The sequence below is a fragment of the Gobio gobio genome (assembly GCF_949357685.1).
Source record: "Gobio gobio genome assembly, chromosome: 17".
Lineage (NCBI taxonomy): Eukaryota > Metazoa > Chordata > Actinopteri > Cypriniformes > Gobionidae > Gobio > Gobio gobio.
The window spans coordinates 37,921,771-37,940,816 of NC_137110.1; the positions used below are offsets into that span (position 1 = coordinate 37,921,771).

Genomic DNA, 19,046 nt, shown 5'->3' on the forward strand with positions numbered 1-19,046 from the left:
TGCTTGAGAACTTACAGTGCTGATTATATGGCCAAGACTTTCAGAAAGGACATCGGTAGGTTCAGATGGACCAAAAAACCCTTCAGTTCAATTGAAGAAAATATTCCGCCAAACCAGCTTTTAACATCGCTCATATACTACTGGGCTGTTGAATGCTTGGATCTGATTGGTTGACGAACATTCTAAGGTGTGCATTTTTCAGGGAAACGCACGGCTAAAATGGTCTTGACCGCAATAGAATTCCTTATCACTTCGTCAAATGATTTCAGTAATTTCAAAGGTCCTTACAGCCTACAACAGCAACCAAAACCCACAACGACACTGAACAAGCAAATAAATACAGTAAACAATAGGATGCAATTATTATTTCCATGTTTTTTGCCACCAAATTAGGTTTTATTCCTTTGCGTCGTGGCCCCATTACCACCTCGGGTGTGAATTATTTTCCGAATAATTCAACAGTCCGCATCAATTATTCCTAACTTTAACAGTCGAACAATGACAGAGGGACATGTTCTCATCTGATTTTAACAGAAGGTAAAGCTTAATATCAACTGCATATGATATAAAATCTGATGCTAAAAATATTGTACTAATGTAAGCAGATATAGATAGAACAAAACAGGGCCTAAAATAGAACCCTGAGGCACACCACATGTACAAGCTGCAGAAAAGGAGACGTTTTCAAAAGCTACAGAAAAAGTTCTCCCCTTAAGATGGCACAAAAAATACCCAATTTAAAGCTCATCCTCTAATGCCAACATACTGCTCAATATGTTTCAAAAGAATTGAATGATCAATTGTGTTGAAGGCTGCATGCCATGCACTAAGGTCCAAAAGAACCAGAATGACACATCTACCCAAATCAATAACAGATCATTCAACACTTCAACACTTCCTTTAAAAAGGAGGAGCGTTAATAAAAATAAAATAAAAAACCTTCTCCAGTGCCTCTACCACAAAACTAGCAGACAAGCGAATGGTCCTTACTGCGTAAACATGCCTCAAACAGGCAAAGAGAGCCAGAGGAAGTCAGAAAGAGCTGCGTAAAAGCCCCAGGCCAATCATGGCATTTCAGCCCACCGTGATGCAACCTGCTTTCTGGGGGGGACAGAAAGAGTGAGAGCAACAAAAACAGAAAGAAAGAAAGAGGAAACCGTAGAAAAGGGATGGAAAGAGGGAGAATGAAAAGCCGCACCGCTCTGTCAGGAAAGGTCAATTACGACCCTAAACCACAGGGGACGTGTGTTGCCCAGGAAGTGCCTTCCGACCCCCAGCCCAGGGACGGTGCGCCACAACAGTCGCAAACCTCCCGTTGCCATGGCAGCATGACATTTGTCACCATTCAAATGAGGCCCGGACCTGACTTAAACAAGCCAGGCCAAAAGCCCTGTCTTGTTTTGCCTAAATAAACCTACAGCAGAATTAAAGTAACCTGTAATACATTACGACCAGGCAGCAGCAGGTAATGTGCTTGGAGGAATGGAGGTGATATTCATAAAATGCCTTCAAATAAAAAGCAATTAGTCAGATTTGTATTGTAAAGTTCAAGCATTTATAGAGCTAACAGACGAAACAACACCAAACCCACACAGACTCCCAATGAGCCATTAGAGTGGGGCCAGAAACACAGAGACATAAATAAAAGAGTCCATCGGGTCATAAACACCCAAATTAAACTAATCATTGCAGTAAATATCTCATTACATTGATTATACTAACATTAGATGCCACATAAAAATGATTAGTTAAACAAAGGTAAACAATTTGTTGGTTTGCCTTCTTCATGTTAATTGAGCTAGTCCAAATTTGATTTTATTATCCCGGTTGTCATTTTATTATGGTTGTATATTAGATTAGGTTTAGGAAGGGTTGTCGAGATTATTCGTTACAAATAACCCATGACCATGTATTTTCTTTAGACGATGAATGTTTCATATCTATACAAATATGCATAACAGGACACAAAACAGCGAGGATTTTACTTAGAAAAACATGCATGTGATCTCATATAGTGTTCAAAATGTAAATGAAGACCCATTACCAGAAATGCAGTTTGTAAAGTAGACGGAGACAGGTCAGGCAAACCTCTTCCTCACCTTTTATATCAAGAAAGACAATGTTGCCATCTAGTGGTGAGGAAATATATTAATAAAATAAAATAAATAAAATAAAATAAATAAAATAAAATAAAATAAAATAAAATAAAATAAAATAAAATAAAATAAAATAAAATAAAATAAAATAAAATAAAATAAAATAAAATAAAATAAAATAAAATAAAATAAAATAAAATAAAATAAAATAAAATAAAATAAATAAATAAATAAATAAATAAAATAAAATAAATAAATAAAATAAAATAAAATAAAATAAAATAAAATAAAATAAAATAAAATAAAATAAAATAAAATAAAATAAAATAAAATAAAATAAAATAAAATAAAATAAAATAAAATAAAATAAATTAAAATAAAATAAAATAAATTCAAATAAAATACAATAAATTCAAATTTGTTTCCTCAATTTGGTTAAAAAAGGAAAACATATGCACTCAGTTTAAAGCCAATTATTGCACAGATTTTTAATAAGTCATAAATGGAGAAAAAACAAACATATTTTGCAGTTTTGTGCAGTCATAGAAAGAAAAACTTAATAACTTGAACAGATCATGAATGCAGTTTCTAGTATGGTAGATATCCCGTAACATTACTGGATTATAGAAAACAATGTAATCTATATTTCTCCAAAAATATAATGACAGATGCATACATGCATATATTACACACACAGATCTGAATATTGATTATTATGAATTGTATTTTAAAATGTGAGAACATCAGGAAAGCTATGAACCCATAATCACAACATTAGAATTTTTACATTAGAATTCAAAAACATTTTTTTTTTGTGACATTTTCAACAGAAATACAATAATGCCATTCAAACTGTATAATTACTGTAACTGTAAGCTGTTCCAGTAATTCATTCATGTTGAGTTTGCACTTACACTATAGAGATCAGGCCTGCATTAGTCAGACAGACTATTATTTGGAGGAGCATTCATGAATGAAAAATCTAATTTGCAGACAAATAAATGTCCTTCCGGCTCACTGCCAGATGAGGGACAACTTAAACGTCTGATTTCTACAAAAATGTGATAGCAGGTTAGAGACCGAAAATAAACTGTCACAAAATACTGTCCATGTGAGCGTGTTATGTCTTAACAACCACAAACTTTTGAAGAAACCACATGACAACATACATGATGACGCCACTCAATATGTCTCTGACGACATTCACCACTGTTATACATTCAGTATGGACTCAAACTCATCTATTCTCTGCATTGTGTTTCCTCTCTTTATCTTCCTGTAGCAGACAGTGTTGTACCTGCAAATGGGACGGTTGCTTTTATCCATCTCGTATTCCTGGACTGACACCTTCTCGTATTCCTGGACTGCCATCTCAACCGACAGCTGGAAATCTTCCTGTTCTAATTCAGCCAATCCGTCCTCCTCTTCCTCTTTTTCTTCCTCTTCTTCCTTCATTTTGTCCTCTTCATCCTTGTCTGCTTTATTCACACTTATTTCTTCGTCATTCCTGTCTGAATTATTCTCACTTATATTCGCCGGCTCTTCAGATGTCGTGGTCTCTTGAGGTACTTCTTCAGTTTGACCATTCATTTGCTCTTCCTCAGCTTCTAATGTGTGCTTGTTCTGCTCCATTGATGTCACTTCCTGTCCTGTGATTGCAGCAGTTGTTGTAAATTGATAAAGGAAAAGAGACACAATCCTTCTATTTGAATACCAGTTCTCAAATGTAACATCAGTTTCAGTTTCTGATAACTAACAAATAAATCGTTTTTCTTGCGCTCTAACTTCACCGATTCACCCAATCTGTGTCTGTCTTTTCATTAGACACAAGGGTTAGTCATGTCCAAATTAGGATAGGACTTTTGGTAAAGACACTTGGCAAAAGATGCAAAGTTGTTTTGAGGAATTTTAATTTGATTTGACTAAACAAAGTGACCAACTGCTGGAATGGAATTGCGTGTACCATATTCTTCCTATGTTTCAACAATGAGAGGCCTTACATAATATGCAGGAATTAGGAAATTGTGCCACGAGGTTACATAAATACAGAAATCGTCTTAAGTAACCATGTCTAGACATCTTTCAAATGACACTTTGAAAGTGTTAATGTCGTTCTCTTTTTATCTTAATAATACCTTATCAAAACTAGGTTTTTCTCAAGATAAAACGACTTAGGCACTTTGAACAAGTAAACCGTACGACCTGAATGTGAAAAGTGAACTTGTACATTTCAAAACCAATGAACAGTGAATGGAAAAGATTTGCATTGTCAGTACAAACGCAGAAACCAACCACCACATTGACGCAAACTCTAAAACCTCACTGTACTCACTTAATAATGTCTCTTACCTTGTTCCTGTTGGCTCAGCGGTGCTGCGTGAGGTTTGTTTGTGGGGTCTGACCCTGGTTCCTGTGATTTGGGAAGGAGAGTGGACACTGAAGGAGAAGGATGCTCAGAAGTAGTCTCTTGTGGCGAGCAAGTCAGTGTGCATGGCTGTGTCCGTGTCCCTCCCTTTGCGTCTCAATGGAATCTGGCTGGCATTGGGTGACGCAACCTTATTTTCATTCCCAGTGTCAGAGCTGATGAGATTCTCATCCCCATTGTTCGAAAACAGTGTTGTTTGTCTTCTAATTCTGGGCTTGAGACATTCAGTTTGAACCCTTTATTTTGAGCTTCTTCGAAAACAGGAGATTTCTTGGTGTTCTTCTACTGTAACGTTGTGTTTACTACACAGATATAAGGATAGCACACTTTCTGACAGGTGGATATTAGTTAAACACAGTCTAATATGTCATTGAGATGCCAAATAGCCGTCCTCCTTAGAAGCGTTTTTTGTCTATTTAGATTTTTTTCCCACTATTTCTTTGTGAAAAAGAAGTGTGCTTAATAGAATTGAATGGGAACTTGTAGCCTATATATATTTTTTAAAACTGTACTTGCCAATAATATCATGTTAGAAACAAAAGGCCACTTATAGGGATAATTCCCCCAAAATTAAGATTCTGTCATCATTTACTCCTCATGTTGTCTGCTGAACACAAAAGAAGATATTTTGAAGAATCTTGGTAACCGGTTGACTGCAGTCACGGCACCCATTAAATTCCATAGTACTTTTTTTCCTACCATGGAAGACAATAGCTACCGTCAACTGTCTGGTTACCAACATTCTTCAAAATATCTTCTTTTGTGTTCAACAGAAGAAAGAAACAACACATTTGGAACACGGGGGAGAGTAAATGATGACAACACTTTCATTTTTGGGTGAACTATCCCTTTACGTGTACATTAAAGTACATTTTTAATGATTGTTATTATAATCTTTTGTCATGCTGTTACTTTGTTAGCACACATTACAGGTCTTAGGGTGAACAATTAATCCGTGCAAGTTAATACACAGAAAAAAACTGTTTGCCGTGGTAATTTTTAATCAAAATCTGAAAAGTAACTTCCGGTCTGGAATGGCGTTCCCTTTCCAATGACAGTTTAATGGCTTGGGGTTGAATGTCCTTAATATGAGCGAGAGATGGAGAGGAGGAGCACTGAAGTAAAACCCTGCCCTTGGAAATTTATCACAGCACTGAAATAAAATCAGTTGCAACTTCCGGTTCACTGGGACTTTAAAGAAGTACAATTATTTTGATGTGTTGACTAACATACTTTATAAAGCACATGTAAAGTACAGTTTAATTTTCGATAAAAATTACATTAAAGAATATTTTAGTTCCCTTTCAGTCGGTCACGTTCGACGTACGTCGGAACTGACCGACGAATTGGGATCTGATCTCAGAGACCAATCTACTTCGAGTGTATTAAAAACGAGCCAATGGAGATTGGCATGCGATCCACGCATTCCACGCACCGCCCCGCAGCGCGGGTATAAATAAGGAAGTGGAATGCTTGATCATTGCTTTCTACTTCGGAGCCGAACAGTGAATGTTTCCTGTTTCTACGAAGAGTGTTTTTGACGAGTCTCGTGAGAGGATCTGCTTCCAGTGCGGGTGTGACAGCGCGTCAGCGAGTGCCGCTTCAGACGGAGATCAGCTGTTGGTTCGCTGGGCGTTTCCTATTTCTGAGTGCACACACAGGCTTGCACCTTTGTACTGTGTGGTGCCGCGGTCATCTCCCTGAGTGCTTCAGCACGTTAAAAGAGCAGTTTCCTTTCTAAAAGAGCAACACGGTTTGACCCTGCGTCTTTTTCAAGATGTCATTCAAACCGTGTGTTTCTGGATGCGGTCGATATCTGTCCCCAGCTGACGGTCACGTTCGTTGTCTCACGTGTTTGGGCGTTCAGCACGCTGAGGCTGCGTTCGTGAATGACTCATGTTCCCATTGCGGGAACATGACCATCGCAGTTTTACGGTCCAGACTCCATTACCTCGAAAGAGGCGGAGCACCATTGCGCATCCCCCGATCTAGTGGTCCTCCCGCTGCAAAGCAGAGGGCTGCTACTTTGGCTGATGGCCTTGGTGGGGACCTGAGGGTTACTGTGAGGGCTTCCCCGACGGGTCAAACGGCTCCTCGGGCCCCTCCCCCCTCCGCTGCGCCGGTGGAGCTTCCAGAAGAGCGCGCTGGCCTCCCCCGGGAGGTCCCAGGCGTTTCTTTTGGGGCTCCGGCTGAGGACATGCTGTCGATTGCAGCATCGGGGGACGAGCTAATGGGCTCTGAGGATGAAGATTCGGCTGCGCTGCCCCCTTCGGGTGTGACAGCGTTGCCCGAGTCCGACCCAGAGCTTACGGCTATGCTTTCCCGGGCCGCCGCGAGTGTCGGGCTCGAGTGGAACCCTCCACCGTGTCCCGAACCCTCGCGGTTGGACGATTGGTTTCTCGGGACGGCCCGTGCTGGTTCTCAGCGCCCCGCCCCGGTTCCTTTCTTCCCGGAAGTGCATCAGGAGATCACGAAATCGTGGGTAGCGCCTTACAACGCTCGCTCACGGTCGACTGACTCCTCCGTCCTCACTACTCTCGATGGTGGTGCGGCTAAGGGCTACGTGGGAATCCCCTCAGTCGAGCGGTCTGTGGCGATGCAACTGTGTCCCAAGACCGCTGCGGACTGGCGGGGTGCCCCGCGTCTCCCCTCCCGGGCGTGTAAGTTCTCGTCCGGTCTCACGGGCAGGGCTTACACCGCCTGCGGGGAAGCCGCATCATCTCTGCATGCTATGGCGCTCCTGCAGGTCCACCAGGCCAAGGCGCTAAAGCAATTGCACGAGGGTAGTTCCGACCAGGGTGTTATGCAGGAACTGCGTGCGGCGACTGACCTCGCTCTCCGGGCGACGAAAGTCACTGCACGCTCCCTGGGTCGGGCGATGTCCACACTAGTGGTCCAGGAACGCCACCTGTGGCTGAACCTGGCAGACATGCGTGATTCCGACAAGGTCCGGTTTCTCAACGCCCCTGTCTGTCAGGCCGGCCTCTTCGGCGACGCCATCGAGAGCTTCGCCCAGCAGTTCTCGGTGGCCCAGAAGCAGACGGAGGCCATCAAAAACATCCTGCCCCGACGACCCGCTGCTGCCTCCACCCAGTCGTCGTCGGCAGCACCTCCGCCTGCTCGTCGCCGAGGGCGTCCCCCTGCGTCCGCCTCCGCCCCTGCGAAACCCAAGCAGCAGCCTCCACCGGGAAAGCAGGGTGCCGGACGTAAGGGAGGCGCCCAACCCGCTCAGGGCTCCGCTAAACCAGCCGGCAAGCGCAAGGGGAAGCGGCCCTGAGACGGGCAGCCCAGGGAAGACGGGAGCTGCTCTGAGGGAGATGATGTCCGCATCTTTCTCCCACCCCCCGGAGGAGGACCGGGGGGCCCCGACTGGTGTTACATCTCTGCCGCTGGCTCTCCGGAGTCCAGCGGCACCCACATTCTCAATAAAAGAGCAGTTTCTATTTTCCCTGGGCCCCAAGAGGGCCAGGTTGGCAGTGCGCGACGCCCCCGGGCCTTGCCACTCCTTTCCTCCCCTCTCCCCCTCGCCAGGGGGCAGCAGTGTGGGCACCGAGAACGCCCCCGGGCCTTCTCACCCACACTCTGCCCCGCCCTGGAATATTCGGACAACACTCCGGGCCGCCTCCGGGCCTCCCGAGTCGGGTCCGTCCATTCCACTTCGCTGCCCCACCCCGGGTACGTCTGTGGTGCCGTTGGTCCCGCTTGTACGGTCTCTGGGGGCTTGGCTTCAGCTCCCCAGGCCGTCTCGCTGGCTCATCCGTACCATCAGACTCGGCTACGCGATTCAGTTCGCTCGCCGGCCTCCCAAGTACAAGGGCATCCTCTTCACCTCAGTGCGGAGCAGCGATGCCCAGGTCTTGCGGTCAGAGATCGATGTCCTGCTGGCGAAGGACGCGATCGAGCCGGTTCCTCCAGCCGATATGAAGGCGGGGTTCTACAGCCCCTACTTCATTGTACCCAAGAAAGGGGGTGGGTTACGGCCAATCTTGGACCTGCGTATCCTGAATCGGGCCCTGCACAAGCTCCCGTTCCGGATGCTAACGCAGAAACGCATTTTCGAATGCATCCGTCCCCAAGATTGGTTTGCAGCGATCGACCTGAAGGACGCGTACTTTCATGTCTCTATCCTTCCTCGACACAGACCGTTCCTACGTTTTGCGTTCGAGGGGAAGGCATATCAGTACAAAGTCTTGCCCTTCGGGCTGTCCCTGTCGCCTCGCGTCTTCACGAAAGTCGCAGAGGCAGCCATTGTTCCGCTCAGAGAACGCGGCGTTCGCGTCCTCAACTATCTCGACGACTGGCTTATACTCGCCCAGTCTCGGGAGCAGTTGTGCGAACACAGGGACATGGTGCTCAGTCACCTCAGCCTGTTGGGCCTTCGGGTCAACCGAGAGAAGAGCAAACTCTGTCCCGCACAGAGGATCTCTTATCTCGGTATGGAGCTGGATTCGGTCAGCCAGACTGCGCGCCTCACGGAAGAGCGGGTCCGGTCGGTGTTGAACTGCTTGAATTCGTTCAAGAACAGGACGGCGGTCCCACTGAAATTTTTTCAGAGGCTCCTGGGGCATATGGCATCTGCAGCCGCGGTAACGCCGCTCGGATTGCTTCATATGAGACCGCTTCAACACTGGCTCCATGGCCGAGTCCCGAGGTGGGCGTGGCAGAGCGGCCAGTACCGGGTCCCAGTGACTCCTTACTGCCGCCAAACTTTCAGCCCATGGTCCGACGCTTCGTTTCTCCGGGCCGGGGTGCCCTTAGAACAAGTGTCCAGGCATGCTGTGCTCTTCACGGATGCCTCCTCCACGGGCTGGGGGGCCACGTACAACGGGCATGCAGTTTCAGGTCTGTGGACGGGACCTCAATTGCATTGGCATATCAATTGCCTCGAGTTGTTAGCGGTACACTTGGCACTGCGCCGCCTCAAGGGGCCGCTACGTGGCAAGCATGTACTGGTCCGTACGGACAACATTGCGGCCGTTGCGTACATCAACCGTCAGGGTGGTCTACGCTCCCGTTGCATGTTCCAACTCGCCCGCCACCTCCTCCTTTGGAGTCAGAAGCATCTGAGGTCGCTTCGTGCCATTCACATCCCAAGTGCGCTGAACCAGACAGCCGACGAGCTCTCTCGCCAGTCGACACCTCCGGGGGAGTGGCGACTCCATCCCCAGGCGGTCCAGCTGATATGGGACCTCTTCGGAGCCGCACAGGTAGACCTGTTTGCCTCTCCGGACTCGACCCATTGCCAGTGGTACTATTCCCTGTCCGGGGGCACCCTCGGCACGGATGCACTGGCGCACAGCTGGCCCCGGGACCTGCGCAAATATGCGTTTCCCCCAGTGAGCCTTCTTGCACAGACCCTGTGCAAGGTCAGGGAGGACGAGGAGCAGGTCTTGTTAGTTGCGCCCTACTGGCCCAACCGGACCTGGTTCCCAGAACTAACTCTCCTCGCGACAGCCCCTCCTTGGCCGATCCCCCTGAGGAGGGACCTTCTTTCTCAGGGACGGGGCACTCTATGGCACCCGCGTCCAGACCTCTGGAAACTCCATGTCTGGTCCCTGGACGGGACGCGGAGGTTCTAGGTGGTCTACCACAGGCAGTGGTAGACACCATCTCTTCTGCTAGAGCCCCCTCTACGAGGCGCCTCTACGCTTTGAAGTGGAACCTGTTCGTTGAATGGTGCTCTTCCCACCGGGAAGACCCCCGAAGGTGTTCGATTAGTGTCGTGCTTTCTTTCCTGCAAGATGGGCTGGAGCGAAGGCTGTCTCCCTCCACCCTCAAAGTGTACGTCGCAGCAATAGCGGCGTATCACGACGCAGTCGAAGGTAAGTCCGTAGGAAAGCACGACTTAATCGTCAGGTTCCTCAGAGGTGCGAGGAGGCTAAATCCTCCTCGTCCAAACTCGTTACCCTCTTGGGACTTAGCTCTAGTGCTCAGAGCACTTCAGAGCCCTCCCTTTGAGCCTTTGCAGTCTGTGGAGCTTAAAATCCTGTCAATGAAGACAGTGCTTCTGACGGCATTGGCCTCCATCAAGAGGGTAGGGGACCTGCATGCACTTTCGGTCAACGAATCGTGCCTAGAATTCGGGCCGGCCAACTCTCACGTTGTCCTGAGACCCCGGCCTGGATACGTGCCCAAGGTTCCTACCACTCCCTTCCGGGACCAGGTAGTGAACCTGCAAGCGCTGCCTTCGGAGGAGGCAGACCCAGCCCAGGCTTTGTTATGTCCCGTCCGCGCTCTCCGCGCTTACGTCGACCGGACTCAAAGCTTTCGGACCTCAGAGCAACTCTTCGTCTGTTACGGAGGCCAGCAGAAGGGAAAGGCTGTCTCCAAGCAGAGGTTGGCCCACTGGATAGTGGATGCTATCGTCTTGGCTTACCAGTCCCAAGACGTGCCTTGCCCGTTCGGGTTGCGAGCTCACTCAACAAGAAGTGTTGCTTCTTCCTGGGCGCTGGCTCAAGGCGCCTCGCTGACAGATATATGTAGAGCTGCGGGCTGGGCGACACCTAACACGTTCGCTAGATTCTATAGCCTCCGTGTAGAGCCGGTATCTTCCCGCATCCTCGCCCCCAGTGGCCAGTAGCGCTAAGTGCCCGTTCTAAGTGTCGGCTTGCAACGCCACTCCCGCCCTCTGGGCCGGATACGTGCGTCTATTTTTCTCCAGTTGTGTTCCCCGGAAACGGCTAACCCTGTCGAGCTCCTCCGTCACCCCTGCGGTGCCAGACGTTGCGGCCGTCTGACGCCAGGCCTGCACCCGTATGCTTGTGAAACGTGTGTGTAGGCTGGGTTCCATATGTAGCGGTCCCCTCTCGGCTACCCCATATGTGTATTCTTCCACGGTACCAGCTACCCTACTCGGCTAGCCCCGTGTCTTTCCCTTGACAGAGCCCGCTCTGTCGTCTCTGGGCGTGTTCTTTCCCCCCTGGGACCAGGCTGGAACCACCCCAGAGACTGCCATATGTTGCACTACCCTGCCAGGTTAGTCCTTATGTGTATTCTGCCACCTAGCCTTCTACTGAAGGACGTGGCTCCGCAGCGTACCATCTCCCGAGACGGGCACGCTTTCCCAGCGTTATCCAATAGTCACACTGAGTGGGTCTTGCAGAAACAGCAGTGACTGACCTCCCTGCTTGGAGCCCTGACTTCCGTACCATCTAAGACGGTCCAGTGCGCTCAAGCAGGACGCTGGAAGGGCCAGCGCCCTGGCGTTTTGGTAGGGATCCCAATTCGTCGGTCAGTTCCGACGTACGTCGAACGTGACCGACTGAAAGGGAACGTCTCGGTTACGTATGTAACCCTCGTTCCCTGAAGGAGGGAACGGAGACGTACGTCCCGTCGCCAGGTGCTGTGCTTCCGCTAGGGGGCCGAGTCACTAGTTCGGCTCCTCAGCAGAAAAAAGCAATGATCAAGCATTCCACTTCCTTATTTATACCCGCGCTGCGGGGCGGTGCGTGGAATGCGTGGATCGCATGCCAATCTCCATTGGCTCGTTTTTAATACACTCGAAGTAGATTGGTCTCTGAGATCAGATCCCAATTCGTCGGTCAGTTCCGACGTACGTCTCCGTTCCCTCCTTCAGGGAACGAGGGTTACATACGTAACCGAGACGTTTTCCATTATAGCTTGTCAGCACATTCAGCAGTAATTATATAAAGACCACACAAGTGCATGTAAGTGGATTAAAAAATGCTCTAAAGTTCCGCTAACATATATATAAATTTAAACTATAATACGTTTTCATTTAATTGCAGTTAACATGCAGTGTGCCTAAAAGTATTTTTACATTTAAGTATTAAAGTGTGTTATTTCCGCAATAAGTATTCTTTTTAAAAGTAAACAACTTCTTTTTTTTTTTATAAAAAAAAGGGTTTATACTCTTCTTTTTAGTCTAAAAGTACTCAAGTAATCTCTTAAATCAGCACAAATAAGTTTTCCAATGCATTGCCCAACAAACATAATGAGGTCCATCCTTAGTTGTTTATAGACTTTAGACCTGAAAACTAAACTAAAGATTAAGGGACATTTTTAATATTCTAAATAAAGACCTAAAGGGCAGAAAAAACATAAATACTCTCAAAAAAATAATTTGTGGAGTTTACTTAAAAAGCAGCATCAAGTATAGTACTCTCAACTATATTGAGTAATTTTTACAAATAACAATTTAGTTATATGAACAAAAGAAAGTCAAGTAAAGCTGACAAAATGTCTTCAAGTAAATACAAACCATTTGAATTTGTCACTGTTACATAATATTTATATGTGCAGTTTACTTAATAATGTTATGTTAAATTAATAAAAGTTTATTATGTTAGGTGAACACATTTATCAATTTAATTCACCTTAAATTAACTACTTGCTCTACAAGTGTAAATGGAAAACTATTAAATAACAAACATATTTTTAGAAACAAAATGCTAAAATAACTTAATTGAGAACAGGAAGTCTATCTAATAAATGTGTGCTTATGAGTGCCCACAGCCTAAACACAGGCACCACTCTTCTGTATAATGGTAACCACAAAATTACAGAAACTCCTCTAAATGTCCAACATAACCGCACATAACACTAACATAAACTAACAACACCTTTCCCTTTACTGAAAAACATAAAATAACACTTGAATTCCTAAATTTACTCTCCTAATGCAGTCCCTGGCAAAGCATGCTAGGAACTACAGATCCACTGCCCTTTTTGTTTGTTTCACTCAGCAATGTTGACTGAACAAACACTTAAGTAAAGCTGACAACATTCATTTTTAATAGAAACAACTCAGTAAATTTAGTAACATGAGTTTAAGTAATGTGAACAAGGATGATTTGAGTGCAACTAACAACAGTGAAAGTTATTTTTTTTTAGTGTAGATACTCTAACTAACACAAATTGACTTCAATAACTTTTTCAGAATCAACCTTTAATTGGTTGATTCCCTGGATTATCCAATGAATCGGCAAAATCTTTCATGTGTTTAGTGTACATCAGTTTAGTCGAGTTTATATGATTGCCATCCAATACATACAGTAAAGATGTTGCAACAACTTCTACAAAGTCCTTTAAGAAGCTAAAAATGGTCTCAGAGAGGTCGAAAACCGAATGAGGCATCCGTCAATCATTCTACTGTCAATTAATTCTTATAAAAGTGATGAGAATGCTAAGGTTTTGTCTATGAGACAGGATGTACCGGTAAATGACGTGTCACTTCCTCTGCCAGAATGAGAATGCATCTGGTATTTTACCACTGACAGAGATGATATCTGGGAAACCTATGATCAGCAGAAGTAAACAGCCGACAAATCAACTTGTGCAAACCACATTCAAGCAAGATTAAGTGTACTGTGGGTAACAGCCAAAGCAAAACCAGCTTGTGCTACAAAACACCAATTACAAAAGTTTATTAAAGACAGTCTATAAATATAAAAATGTATAAATATATTAAAACACTTTGTATAAATACACAAAACATTTAGAAAAAAGAGATACAAATACAGTCAATTCAATAAATTGATAATACAAATGACTGCTTAATAGTGCAAAATACACATATAGAGTATAGCTAATAAAAAAAATGCACTATAATTAAAATAAATACTTCAATAATTCCATCTTACAAATACATTTTTAACATTTCGTGCTAAATATCATGCCTGTGCAATAATCCGTTCTCAACAGGGTCTCTTTGACCATATGGCCGTAAGTCGTGTAACTTTAAAATGGTTCAGGATTAGAGAGTGTCCAATACTTTACTACAGAGTTTACTTTCAGCCCTACTCTAATGCACCAGCTTGTATTCTATCCATACTGTTAGCAGAGGATTCTGTCAGAAGGGCAGATGGCTTCTGGAGGTTTTCCATGGCACCTGAAAACAAAGGAAAATATAATTTTAATCTACTGGCACTACAGCATTTGTGTGAACATAATAGAAGATAACTCAAAATGAAAATATTTAATTTAGTATAATTTTCTAATGTATCGTAATGTTTAGTTTATGTCTTGTTTAGTCTTAGGGTATACGCCAACGATACTAAAAACGGTGTTCACACAGATCCGTGAAAACGCAGTATTAATGTATGCCAGGCCAGTAGTTGGCACTGCCACTTTGTAAAGAAGCACTACGCGCCAATAGACTGAACACGTAATGTGCATGCATGTCACTGTTTTTCACAAATTCCCATTTTCATAGTTTACACGAAGACAATAACGGTATCGTTTTCAAAAACGTGTACTTTGAAACATGTTTTCAAAAGTTTGCGTTTCCAGGTTGAACGGCTAAAAAAACACCCATAAAATGTTTCCGTTTTTAGTTGAAAATGGTGTGTAAACAGCCCCTTACAACGTGTCTACACCGGAAAAAATAAATAAAACAATTGCGAACACAATTCACGTAACATTAACACAAGACCATGAACAGAGAACTGAGAGCTGAAAGACACAGAGGTCAGATAATACACGGAACAGGGAATAGGCGAGGAACTAATTAGAAAGCATACAACAGATGAGTTACTAGAGCAAAGGCAAACGGCGACTTCGGCTGCGTTCGAAATCGCAAACTCTCTTGAGTAGGCATAGACAGGCAGTAGTGAAGTATTTTTACTTTCTACTCAAGTACATTTTTCAAGCATATGTACTTTATCAGTGTTTTTCTTTGGAAAACTTTTACTTCACAACATTCCAAAGCATAATATTATACTTTATACTGCACTACGTTTCATATTGAATATAATTTAATACTTACTTACTTACTCATAAAACAGTACTCATAAAACAGTAGGCAAAAAGTGCCCGGATTGAAAGTGCCTACTACTTCTAAAGTGTGCATACGATGGACACTTTACAATCCCATGAGGCCACGCGAGAGGATTTGTGAATGGTAATGAAGTGACGTAACTTAAAAATAAGTACCTTATATAAGTAAATATTCAAAATAGGTACCTATACTCACAGAGTGAGTGAAGTATTTTTACTTTCTACTCAAGTACATTTTTCAAGTATATATGTACTTCATCACTGTTTTTCTTTGGAAAACTTTTACTTCACTACATTCCAAAGTGCAATGTCACACTTTTTACTGCACAGCGTTTCATAGATAAAAGTTTTTTTTTTACCTTTAATACTTAATTACATTAAAAATGTACTTTCTTACTTGAACTCAAGAAAAACTTTGAATTACTTGAGTTAAAGTAAGAAAGTACTAAATTTTTAAAAGTAAGTAAGTATTAAATGATATTCAATATGAAACGTAGTGCAGTATAAAGTATAATATTATGCTTTGGAATGTTGTGAAGTAAAAGTTTTCCAAAGAAAAACACTGATAAAGTACATATGCATGAAAAAGTAAAAATACTTCACTACTGCCTGTCTATGCCTACTCAAGAGAGTTTGCGATTTCGAACGCAGCCGAAGTCGCCGTTTGCCTTTGCTCTAGTAACTCATCTGTTGTATGCTTTCTAATTAGTTCCTCGACTATTCCCTGTTCCGTGTATTATCTGACCTCTGTGTCTTTCAGCTCTCAGTTCTCTGTTCATGGTCTTGTGTTAATGTTACGTGAATTGTGTTCGCAATTGTTTTATTTATTTTTTCCGCAACAGAAACAAGCTTCCATATATGTAGTTACCACATGAAATATATTTTAGATGTCCTTACAAAACATATTTTCACAGTGTAGACTGTAAAAGTAGAATTTAAACACACACACACGTACACATTTTGTTTGTATTCTTTAGGGAAGACTGTGGCATTATGGGGAAATGATGCGTTTCCCTTGTGGGTAGTGTATGCCCACATCTCTCTGCCTCAGTTTCACACGCAAACACATTTGAACACACACCTCCTATAAGACGCACTTCCTCTGTGATGAGTGTCTGAAGCTCTTCGCATTTCTCTGTAAACTGTTGCTGTTGTGTGGTGTAAATGTGAGGGGGAAACACAGAGAAAGAAAAAAAAAAAAACTGTTAAGCAAGAGGAAACCAACTTCATTAACGATTCACACAGTTCCCAAATGCAACATAATTACTGGAAATAACTATTGATATGCATTATGCAAGGTACACAAAACAGAGACAGGACAAGAATGATTATGAAATATAATGATTATGAGATGTAATTATGTTATAAAATACATAATTACATAATGGGACTTATGTTATAAAGATATTTTATAAGGAAATCACCTGCAGGAGATGAAGCTTGCCAAGCAATTGTCTCTGCTTTTCTGTAGCACCTCTGATAATCTCCATCCTACAGTCCACAAAAGAGAAGACCAAAATATTATATTCAGATCAAGAGGCATTTACAATAAAAACCAATCAAACCACAACCATCCAATCAATTCCCAATGGACAAAATCAAGTCCCACCCTACATTTTGTTCTTGTTCGAGATGTCTTTTTTACCCAGATATAATTCACAATATGGAAGAAAAGACTATCAAAGCTTCTGTTTCATTCCCACTTTACGTAATAACAATAAAAATACTATTAAATTTAATTACTGCTGCTTCTGAATTGTCTCATTATATACCCACTCACACACATTTATATCATATTGGCAGCTTTTGTGAAAATGAATACAAAATATTGTACAAACATTGTAATACAATCCTGCTAAATTTAATTTAAAAACTGGCTAAAACTATTTAAATAAAATATAAACTAAAATAGCTAAATAACTTTTACATTAAAGGATAAATTTATTATTATTATAAATATATATGATTATTTTAACAATGTTTTAATTACTCTTTTACTTTTAAATAGATGTCGATTTTAACCATAAATTATGGTATTCATACTTTTGTACTTAAAAACATCTTTTTTACACTGCACAGGTTAAGTGAATCGATTGACAGGTTTTACGGTTCATAATCATTTTACCCAAATGAGGACAGCAACAGAAATCAAACCAACAATACGGCAACAATATGCAAGTGTTTTGACATTTTGACATTCTTTTTCCATTAAAAATACAGTGTATTTAAATTCTATTTAAGGTTGAACACATCAAAAATGTACCAAAGTCAATAGTGTTCAGTCTTACATTAAGAGGGAGGACTTCTGAACCAGATCCTTGATCTGCTGATGAGTGAATCCAGCAATGTACACGCTGTTGACTGTGATAATAACATCACCTGAGGTGAGAGACAAAGAGATTTCAGCAACGAGCAAGTATAAATGACACTGGTTCTTGACAGAAAGTGAGCAGGGGTCTTGATAACTCACCTGTCATTAACCCACTACTCTCTGCGAGACTGTTCTCCTTCACCCAACACACACATGAGCCCAAATCCTGCTCAGCGCTGATACTTTTCTCAACACTGCCTGTCTGTGGACAGGGAGTAAAGATCCAATCAATTCATAATCCAAAATCCAATTATCCCTTGACAGATAAAAAGCCCTCAGGCAGGCATGTAATGCTTGAATGAATGGAGAAAAAAGGATGAGAAGAGAGAGAGAGAGAGAGAGAGAGAGAGAGAGAGAGAGAGAGATAGAAGGTGGGCGGGTAATGAGGTTACCTGGATGTCAAACCCAAAAGTTTCGTTTTCTGTTCTTCTTAAAACAACAGTTTTCCTGTTAACCAAGACAGCGAGAGAGAGAGAGAGAGATGAGTAAGAAAGATAAACTGGGTTGACTGTGGCTTGATTTTGTGTAGGCCTATTTTTTTTATTAATTTATTTATTACGTTTTTTTTATTTTACCGTATGCACTGCTCCGTTGTCTTGTCTTGGGACTGCAGAACCTAAAAAAAAAAATAACACACCACAATTGGTAATTATTAAAATAAGTAATTTACATACTAGATTAATATAGCATTTAATTATGGGCTACTAAATATTAGATATCAAATAATATAAATTATGAAATGATTATTAGAATCATAATAAAAAATGCCAAGCATAAATTCAATGAGAAATAAATAAGATAATAGTCACTTACATTTCTTTTATGACTTTTCCCATCTTTGTTCTTGGTTGTTTTATAATCACTAGTGTTCTTCTGTGTTTTGTGTCCAGTGTTCAGCAGGTTGTTTGTCGCGCAGCTGCTTTTCCCCAACAGTTTTCTTATGTATTGAACAGATGCTGTCATCTTCAGAGTGTGTGCTGACATCTCTGCTTCTGAGAACGTCCCTCCTCAGGCTTTAAAGGCGCGCCTCTCTGAACGGATGTCACGTGACAACAGCAAAGTCCCCGGCCGGGGCTTCACTACAAACTTTTGAATTTACTGTAAGTCTGACAGGGCACAATTATGGAGAATCAGGTTTAAAATCACCTTTGCAACTTGTTTAAAACAAACCAAATGTAGACATACATTAACAAGGTCGATTTTAAATAAATTAAATGATAAAACTGAAACCTAAATAATTTTTTTTTTTTTGCCACGTTTTGGGTACACTTATTATTAAAATAATTTATTTAAAATGGACAGAAAATATCTTCCATACATTAAATAGAGAAATAGAGCGGTAATAAACTGCCTCCAACAACAAAACAAACATATATTTAATTAACGATTTTTGTAAATAATAAAGTTTATACAAAAC

The 19,046-nt window shown here is 42.6% G+C and overlaps 2 protein-coding genes across 3 annotated transcripts; both read right to left on the reverse strand.

Annotated features, from left to right (window-relative positions):
* Positions 1 to 2,566: 2,566 nt before the first annotated feature.
* On the reverse strand, positions 2,567 to 4,670 carry ermn (ermin). The gene is made up of 2 exons (XM_079840103.1): positions 4,446 to 4,670; positions 2,567 to 3,745 (listed from the first exon to the last, which is right to left on the reverse strand). Exon 2 carries the CDS (start codon positions 3,726 to 3,728, stop codon positions 3,309 to 3,311), a length of 420 nt encoding a protein of 139 aa, XP_079696229.1. The 5' UTR covers positions 3,729 to 3,745; positions 4,446 to 4,670; the 3' UTR covers positions 2,567 to 3,308.
* Positions 4,671 to 13,254: 8,584 nt separating this feature from the next.
* Positions 13,255 to 18,735, reverse strand: LOC307140532 (cytohesin-interacting protein). Of its 2 annotated transcripts, none has more exons than XM_079840100.1 (8): positions 18,443 to 18,611; positions 18,205 to 18,245; positions 18,022 to 18,076; positions 17,729 to 17,831; positions 17,547 to 17,637; positions 16,683 to 16,749; positions 16,340 to 16,406; positions 13,255 to 14,371 (listed from the first exon to the last, which is right to left on the reverse strand). In XM_079840100.1, exons 1-8 carry the CDS (start codon positions 18,590 to 18,592, stop codon positions 14,280 to 14,282), a joined length of 666 nt encoding a protein of 221 aa, XP_079696226.1. In that variant the 5' UTR covers positions 18,593 to 18,611; the 3' UTR covers positions 13,255 to 14,279. The 2 variants fall into 2 exon arrangements, with proteins under 2 accessions (XP_079696226.1, XP_079696227.1); XM_079840101.1 differs by having other exon boundaries at positions 13,880 to 14,371; positions 18,189 to 18,245; positions 18,443 to 18,735.
* Between the last annotated feature and the right edge of the window lie 311 nt (positions 18,736 to 19,046).